The sequence below is a fragment of the Camellia sinensis genome, chromosome 10 (genome assembly GCF_055761805.1).
Source record: "Camellia sinensis isolate YWXY chromosome 10, ASM5576180v1, whole genome shotgun sequence".
NCBI classification, from domain to species: Eukaryota; Viridiplantae; Streptophyta; class Magnoliopsida; order Ericales; family Theaceae; genus Camellia; species Camellia sinensis.
In genome coordinates this window covers 19,963,795-19,973,263 of record NC_138970.1, presented here as the reverse complement: position 1 = coordinate 19,973,263, position 9,469 = coordinate 19,963,795, and the positions used below count along the sequence as shown (strand labels likewise).

Below are 9,469 nucleotides of genomic sequence, written 5' to 3'. Positions count from 1 at the left end.
GCAAATGATTTTTTTTTAGTACAATTTTAACACACAAAAAAATTGTAGCAAGTACAATAATAAATTCAACAATGATAGATGATTCGAAAAATTATGACTCGAATGGCTTAAAATATTTAAAATGATATCGTTTTGAATATAAAATGACATTATTTTAACACATTCGAACTATTCAAATTACAAAAATTCAAGCTACCAAACATTTCCTTAATAAATTTGCATCATGCACATGGGGCAATTGCACCATCATTAAAATATATATATATATATATAAATCTCACTACTCACTAAAAATATATAATTTTTCCTTTTATTTTTAGTAAATTACAAATATTTATCCTAAAATTTACTTAAAGTGTGGCTTGTTTCTTGTAACTTTAGAAATTATATCACACATCTTCAAGTTTTCAATTCCATAACAATCATATCTTTTAATAATAAATTATCAAATTAATTAATAGCATTTAATAATATTATAAATATATTTTAATTAATAATTCAAATACTTTTATTGTTGTATAGGTGAGTAGTTTGGAAATTTTTTTTGTTAATTCTAATAAATAAAAAATTGTGATAAGGTGATAGTATTTGTAATTTTTAAATTTACAAAGAATAATCTGTATTTTAAACAAATCTCAAAAGGGTGTATTTTTAATTTACCATTTTTTTTATTTTGTAATTTATTACACCAAGACCCCTAGCAAATATTGTTTTACCGTCTCAATCTCTTCAATTATAAAAATTATACAAATACACATTTTTTTAGAGGTAATTTAGAAGGGTGAAATTTATACATTTTTATTGTCGACGGCGGTTAAAATGCAAGAGTTCTTATATGAAGGGACGAAGTGATATGTGGTAATAGTTTTGGAAGTTTTGGTGTAATCAATCAATTTTTATTCAAAAAGTAAATAATTTGGGTAGTCAGATTATTTTTTTATAATAAATTATACTTTTTCATCCCTATAGTTTATTTTATTGTTTCAATTTAAACAATTTTATTCATACATTTTAGGTCTATTTTAAAATTTATTTTTTTGTCTAATTTTTTGTTAATTTTAATTATTTTCCTCCAAGTGTTTCAAAATCATTCATTTTGGCCTCTAGCTTTAATGAAATAACCAAATTAAAACTAAATTTAAAGTATATGAATCAAATTGTTTAATTTAAAATAATATAGACAAAAATAAAATTTTAATAAAATCACAAGAATTATAATGTAATTTACCGTATTTTTTAAAATATATTTACACTTTCCACTATGTTGAGTGAGCTCTCTTATTATGTCACTTTGGACATTAAACATGTTTATTTTTTTTTCATGCTTTCAGCATTATATCTGTCATTTCCATAAAATGCCTCTAGGTGTGATGATATCTACTTTTGGACTATATCTTGGCTTCTGTAATGCTATATTTTGCACACCTCTCTACAATTCATATCATCCTTGATTATTTTTAAAATTGGTTCAAATACTCAATATCAACCCAGGCTTGTATTTTAGACAAGTTGACTCAGATCAAATGAGACTTGGCATTAAGTTTGAAGTATAACTCGATCCATTACAGACAACCCGGTTAATGAGCCAAGCAATAAACAAAAGATACAACACAAAAATATGTATGAATCTTGCCCATTAGGCTGAGCCCGTGGCCATACTATTGTTCCGCGATAAATAACTTATTAGTTTAAGTTCTTTTCGGAAGTGGGTTATACACTCTCTCACAAAAAGCTAATTATAATCAACTTTTAACCAAAAAATTGATTATAATCAACTTCCGAAAATAGCTTAAGGTATTAATTATTGGTTGGGTAAAAAAGAAAGGGTAAATTACAAATACATCTTGAGATTTGCTTAAGATACATATTGCGACACTTAATTTGAAAAATTACAAATGTCCCTTGTTAAAATTTGTCATTTAACAAAATTAATTAAAAAAATAAAATTCATAATTGCTCTCCTATATAATAATAAAATTACTTAAATTATTAATTGAAACATATTTCTAACATCATTAAAAACAGTTAATTGACTTGATAATTTATTAATAAAATGAGCGATTTGTTATGAAATTAGAAATATCAGGGAGTAGAATGTAATTTTTAAAATTATAGAGGTAATTTGTGTTTTAATCAAATCTCAAGGAATGAATTTATAATTTACCCAAAAAGAAAACATGTTGAGATTATCCTGCTTGGACAACATTTTTGGCATTACGACTCATAATAATGATACTCTACATCATGTTATTTCTCAACGCCCATTTTAATACGAAATATTATTATTTTTATTGTGTTTTATTAATATGAACTTTAAAAAAAAAAAAAAAAAAAAACCAAAACGTATATTAAATAACTTATAAAACAAAAGTTCAGAGCAACTAAACATTATTTATTATTATCATTATCATATATATACAAAGATATTATATCTTTTGGTATCCATTTGAATGATTCTTAAAAATCAAGGGAAGTTAGTCCAAAGTAGAAACCTATAGGGGAGTGAGTTGAGATTACAAGAAACTTCGAGGAGTATTCGATAAATACACACTCTTTTATATTGGTGGAGGAGGCTACAGTTCTGTTTGGCTTGAGCTCCTTCACTTCAGCTAGAAAAGGATCAAACTATCAGAGTAGGGTTTTTAGGGTTTAAGAGTGACTAGGATTGGGTTTTCCCACTGCTAGGGTTCAACTTTCTCACCATTTTCTCTCTCATTTCCTCTATTTGGAACTTCTGATTTCCTCTATCGGAGTCTCAGATCACCATGTGGGCGCTTCGTCGAGCTTCTAATCCTCTCAAGTAACACCTTCCTGCATCTCTCTCTCTCTCTCTCTCTCTCTCTCTCTCTTTCTCTCTCTCTCTCTATATATATATATATATGGGTTTTGTTAAATATTTGTTATGTAGTTGCTGAAATTGCTGAACTTTAAAAGGCCTGTCCTGTTTGGTTGCTGAGAAAGTGGGGGAAAAAATAAAGAAAGTGAAATTTTAAGTCCTAATGGCTACTGTCATTTCTGGGTTTTGTTATATCTGCGTTATGTAGTTGCTGAAATTGTTAAACTTTGAAAGGTCTGTCCTGTTTGGTTGCTGAGAAAGTGGGGGGAAAAGTAAAGTAAATGAATTTTTTGAGTCCTACTGGTTACTGTCATTTCTGGGTTTTGTTGTATATTATTTATGTAGTTGATGAATTCGTTGATTGTTGAAAGGTCTGACATGATTGTATTTTTATCAAAATTATATATACATTTTTTTCGGGTTTTGTACTGAAGAACAAGGGTTTCTGTTGGCTAAACGTTGTTACCGTGTTTGGTTGCTGGGAAAGTGGGGGGAAAAAGTAAAGGAAGTGAAACTTCAAGTCTTGTGGCTACTGTCATTTCTGGGTTCTGATATATATTCGTTACGTAGTTGATGGAGTTGTTGAATTTTGAAAGGTCTGTTGTGGTTGTAATTTTATAAAAAAATCTATTTTTTTCCTGGTTTTGTTTTAAAGAACAAGGGTTTCCGTTGGCTAATCATTGGTTACCTTGTTTGGCTGCTGAGAGAGTGGGGGGGAAAGAAAAGAAAGTGCAACTTTGAGTCGTATGGGTAGCTTTCTATTAATGAAAAGATTTGGACTCATTAAGACAAATATTTCTAGTAAGTCTTTGTGAATCCATACGACTTTCGTTCTTCCATTTCTTTGTCATTAACTATCAATTGACTTGGGTTCTTGGGTACTTCAAGATGGAGATAATTGAAGTGTTGATTTTCTTATTTATTGTCATCTTATAACATTTCTAAGCAACAAAACAAAATGTTAGGCGCTCATTACTTGGAAATCGCTTTTTTGCTCTCTGTTTTACGATCTTCTTTTCCTTTTATTTATTTGCGTTCAGTTTCTTTTGGTCTTTATGTTCAATTAAAATTTCAAACGTGCACATGGACGAACACTTTTTATTTATAAAAAAAAAAAAACTTGCAGGACTGAATCCAAGCAGGGCATTAACTCTTGTTATTGACATTCTTCTGCAAAAAAACATTATGCTGTACAACCTGTACATTGTTTCGTTATAAACTTTATAATCCTCACCAGGGAAAAGCAGGGCCTTATTATATTTAATAAATTGGTCAGGGGTGAAAATAGAGTACAAAGCAGGCAGTAAATTGTTGAGGGAGATTCCTCCCATTTTTTAGTACCTACGTACATATAATTTATAAACAATAAATTAATGCAATTTTGAATATTGGTTGCATGCCTGTTACTGATTCATGTCATGGTTTCATAATTGCTTTCATTGACTGCATTCAGGAATCGAGTGCTTGGCATCGTAACTTCTAGAGCTTGTTGTGCTAAATCAGAAGTAGCAAGTTGTTGTTTAGATGTCAAAGCCAGTAATGGTGATTCTCGCCTAGTAGCATCTGATGGATGCATCTCTTTGAAGAGATTTTACAGTGCAGCACATGGTTCCCCAAATTTCTTTATGGGGTGTTGCAGTTTTTCTTCACAGGCTGACACAAAAAGCAGTGCACAAGAAGAAGATGATTTGGAGGATGGGTTTTCTGAGCTTGAGACTGCAGCTAGTGCTGCTGATGTGGTTCAAGACAGCAATGTTGACAATTTAAACGAAGATCAATTAATTTCTGAACCAGAGCTCTCTGAAGAAGAAGATGATGGTGATGGTGTAGAAGAACCTCAAAATGAGCTGGAATTATTTGATACTGAGGCAGAAATAACTGAGAAAAGACCTCCACAAAAGAGAGCTTCTTCGGCATTGTTCAAGGCTATCATGGCTGCTCCAGGTTTGTCTGTTCAAAGTGCTTTGGATAAGTGGGTTGAGGAGGGAAATGACTTGAATCGACCTGAGATAGCCTTGGCCATGCTCAACCTTCGGAAACGTCGGATGTATGGGAGGGCCTTGCAGGTAATTTGTCTCAATTCTTTTGTTGCAGATGATTAATCTGAGTTAGCTTGTGTTAAGAGTATTTGTGCTTAAATCTTCTCTTTTAAATTCTAGCAGTCTGTAATCTGGTTTCAATAAGTAGATGCGGTATACTGAATGTGTTAACCAGCCTTTACATTGATTTATTTATTATCTTTGTTTTCAATGTTTTTTGGCTCTAAATCAGGATAACAAAGTTGGGAAAACTCTTAAAAGAATAAAGACCCTTCAAAAAGTTCTCTATCTAGAAAAACTATCGTTACACCTTTATTTATTTTTTTAAAAAGTATCCTTGACCAGAATTCTAAGTTTTACTGCTGTACTAAAGATAACACTCCTGAGGGTTTCTGTTTACAACCCAGCAACAAAGCCGTAATCGCAAGTCCTAGGGTTTAAAGGATAATTTTTCCCCTTATGGAGTAAATAAAGTTTTAAGATTTTTTTTGTCCATTATTAAGGAATCTTAGCCACTACTTCATGCAGTGTGGTTCTTCATGGTAATCTCTTTATATAATCATGCAACATGATATTATGCATTCTTAATAAGGTGGAAAATATGCTGCGTGTATCTTTCTTCATCAATTGAATTAGTTGTCATTCTTTTTTTAAGTTGCAATTCAATCTTGTTACTATTCTCTTTTTCCTTTTCTTATTTTTAATACCTTGAGTCTTTATCAAGAATCTCTCATCACTCTTTGGGCTTCAATCTAGCTTAGTCCATTCAGTTGTATCCATCTTCAATTTTATAAGTGTTTTATAATTAAACCCCATAACTTGATGATTAATTGAATTGTCTTCTAAATTGCATACAATTTTCAGTGCCCCTCCCCAACCCCATAGATTTAAATTTTGCTCATTAGTATGAATTTTCGTCATTCCCCCACTTTTCTGCACTTTTCTGGAGAGAGATGACTGACCTCTTAGTTGTTTGGATAAGTATAATAATAGTTTTTCAATATCTTTCTTACTTATTTTGCTTCATTTGGTTCATAGGAATGAGTTAGAATGGAATGTAATAATCATTACTTAAACTCACCCATGGAATGATCATTTACTTACAATGTTCAATGACGATTCCGTTTGCATTGTATTTTTCACTATTTTTTTTAGTCAACCCGACATAGGAATGAATATTTTGATGGAATGACCATTCCATTCCGGTGAACCAAACACTACCTTAAGAGTTTAGTAAACTCGTGAGATTAAAATAGTACATGATTTCTTGCAAGTTGCAATATTTATCCTTAATGTGTCGTACATGTGTCTCATATCATTGTCCATACTTTATAGAAAGTGAGTATTTATAAGAAAACGTAATGTCCTCGTTTGGCAACTGACTTTTTTAGCCAAAAAGCTAACAACCTATACCAAAAAGTCAAAGAATCTCTTTTCTTTTTACTTTTTGTATATCTTTTCGTAAAAAAGTCAAAAAGTCATCCAAACACACTAGTTTTTTTTACATAATATTTTAGTCAAAAAGTCAAAAAGTTACTAAAAAAGCTTATTCCCAAACAAGGCCTAAAATCTGATCTCAACAAGTAAACTTGCGTGCTGCACTTCTACATGTATGATATAACACCTAGTGTGTGAGGAAAAAGCACAAGAGCAAGCACTGAACTGTTCTGTTATTCCATATTTGTGCTTCATATTTTGCAATAGCTTGCTTCGCATTTGTTTACCTAAGATGTTGAGAAATGATTTGTTGTAAGTGGCTGACCATTTTTTACTACCCTTTTTTATCCTGATTTGTCAAAGACACGGCCCTTGTCATTTTTCAGTTTTATTCATAGTTCTTTGGTTTTGCAGCTCTCAGAGTGGCTGGAGTCAACTAAGCAGCTCGACTTTGTTGAGAGAGATTATGCTTCTCGCCTTGATTTGATTTCCAAGGTACGTGGTCTCCAAAAGGCCGAGAACTACATTGAGAAGATCCCGAAATCTGTGAGGGGAGAAATCACATATAGAACTCTTTTGGCTAATTGTGTTGCCGCAAACAATTCGAAGAAAGCAGAGCAAGTGTTCAACAAAATGAAAGACCTTGAATTCCCGATCACAGTCTTTGCGTGCAATCAGTTGCTCCTCCTATACAAGAGACTCGACAAAAAGAAAATAGCTGATGTGTTGTTGTTAATGGAGAAAGAGAATGTGAAGCCAACGCGCTTCACGTATAGAATCTTGATAGACACCAAAGGCAAATCTAATGACATAACAGGGATGGATCAGATTGTTGAGACTATGAAAGCTGAAGGGATTGAACCTGATTTAAACATACAAGCAATATTGGCTAGGCACTATGTCTATGGTGGGCTCAAAGAAAAAGCCGAGGCTGTTTTGAAGGAGATGGAAGGAGGCAACATGAAAGAGAACCGTTGGGCTTGCCGTGCTTTGCTTCCTCTGTATGCTGCTCTCGGAAAGGCCGATGAAGTGGGGCGAGTTTGGAAGGTTTGTGAGTCTAATCCCAACCCCCATGAGTGCATGGCTGCCATTGAAGCTTGGGGGAAACTAAACAAAATTGAAGAAGCCGAGGCGGTCTTCGAACGGATGTTGAAAACGTGGAAAAAGCTATCTTCAAAGCATTATTCAACGCTCTTGAAAGTTTATGCAAACCATAAGATGTTGGCGAAGGGAAAGGATCTGGTGAAGCGAATGGCAGATAGTGGGTGCCGGGTTGGCCCATTGACGTGGGATGCGCTTGTGAAGCTCTACGTGGAGGCTGGGGAGGTTGAAAAGGCCGACTCAATTCTACAGAAAGCTGCACAGCAGAACCAGATGAAGCCGCTGTTCAGTTCTTACATGGCGATTATGGACCAGTATGCCAACAGAGGCGATGTGCACAATGCTGAGAAGATGTTTCATCGGATGAGACAGTCTGGGTACGTGGGTCGGCTTAGGCAGTTCCAAACTTTGATCCAGGCTTATATTAATGCCAAGTCGCCAGCCTACGGGATGAGAGAGAGGATGAAGGCAGACAATATTTTCCCAAATAAAGCAGCCGCTGAGCAGTTGGTTCAGGTTGATGCATTTAGGAAGTCGGTGATGTCGGATTTGCTCGACTGAGCGGTAAGGGTTTTAAGAAGTTCCAAGTGAATCAAAGTTATGTTGTTTGGGTACTTATTTTTTACTCTGTTTACACCAAACTAGTAGGGATTTACTTGTAGGCGGAAACATTTTTGGATCATGCTTTTTGCTGTATCTGCTGCTATTGAAGCTTTTTAATATGTCAGTTCATATGTCCAAATCCACCAGATTGATTTTGCTGAGTTTTTATAGCAAATTTGCTAGGGGCATTTCCCTAAATAAGCTAAAATAATAAATCAATTCCCAAACTAAGCCTAGTTTTGAAAGAATTCTCAAAATAAGCTAACTCGCGGTTCACAATCGCGATTTCAACATATTTGCACCTATCTCGCGTGAAAGTTGGTAAATCTTAAATTCGTGGTTACAACAAGCGCTTTTGATTAAGAAATCGCGGTTACAAAACGCGATTTTAATTAATTTTTTTTTTCTTCTGAACTCGTTGTTTTGAACCACGATTTTATGAAAAAAAAAAATTTCTTCTAAACTCGTTTCGAATCACGCTTTTAGACCAAAAATTTTTTCTACTGAAATCATGATTGTGAACCACGATTTCAAAACTAGTTGGTCTAATAAAGTTATTTCATAAATAATAAAAAAATTCTAACAAATAAATTTCTAAAAGTAAAAATAAAAATAAAATTCTAAAAATTTACACTACCTTAGTGTTTAGGGATAAAATTTATTTTTTTTATTTTACTAAAATAAAAATAAATAAATTTTAAGAATTAAACCCTAAACCTTAAAATAAAAAAAATAAAATTTATCCATAAACACTAAGGCAGCGTTTGGTAACGTTTACGTTTTTTGTTTATATTTATGAAAATTTTATAAACTAGTTTTTATTTATTTTTAGAAAAACATAAATTACAAACGAGTTTGGTTTAAACAAAATGTTTAAAAAAAGTTATAAAATAATTATTGAAAGAAAATAATTATTTGAAAATTTTATCCCTAAACAATTATTTATCCCTAAACAAATAATTGAAAGAAAATTTTATAAAATAATTATTGTTTAAAAAAAATTTATAAAATTTAATTGAAAAAAATAATTATTTGAAAAAAAAATTAATTGGGAAAAAAATATTTGAAAAAAAAAATTAATAGAAAAAAATAATTGAAAAAAAATTATTAGGTCTTAATTTCAAATAATTGAAAAAAATAAGACCAAATAATTGAAATTAAGACCAAATAATTTTTTTCAATTAATTTTTGTTTCTATTAGTTTTTTTTTCAATTAATCTTTTTTTTCAATTAAATTTTTTTGAAATATTTTTTTTCCCAATTAAATTTTTTTTCAAATAATTATTTTTTCAATATTTTAGGCTTGAACAAACATATTTTTTATTTTACGTTTTTAAAATTTTTTAAACATTTTAAAACTAAACGCATTTAAATTTTATAAATTTTTTTAAACATTTTGTTCAAACCAAACTCGTTTGTAATTTATGTTTTTCTAAAAATAAATAAAAACTAG

The 9,469-nt window shown here is 31.4% G+C and overlaps 1 protein-coding gene across 1 annotated transcript; it reads left to right on the top strand.

Annotated features, from left to right (window-relative positions):
• Positions 1-2,440: 2,440 nt before the first annotated feature.
• LOC114308498 (pentatricopeptide repeat-containing protein At1g80270, mitochondrial) lies at positions 2,441-8,155 on the top strand. Its single transcript, XM_028254100.2, has 3 exons — positions 2,441-2,800; positions 4,290-4,902; positions 6,727-8,155. The coding sequence occupies exons 1-3, from the start codon at positions 2,766-2,768 to the stop codon at positions 7,972-7,974; spliced, it is 1,896 nt and encodes a 631-aa protein (XP_028109901.2). The 5' UTR covers positions 2,441-2,765; the 3' UTR covers positions 7,975-8,155.
• Positions 8,156-9,469: the final 1,314 nt, after the last annotated feature.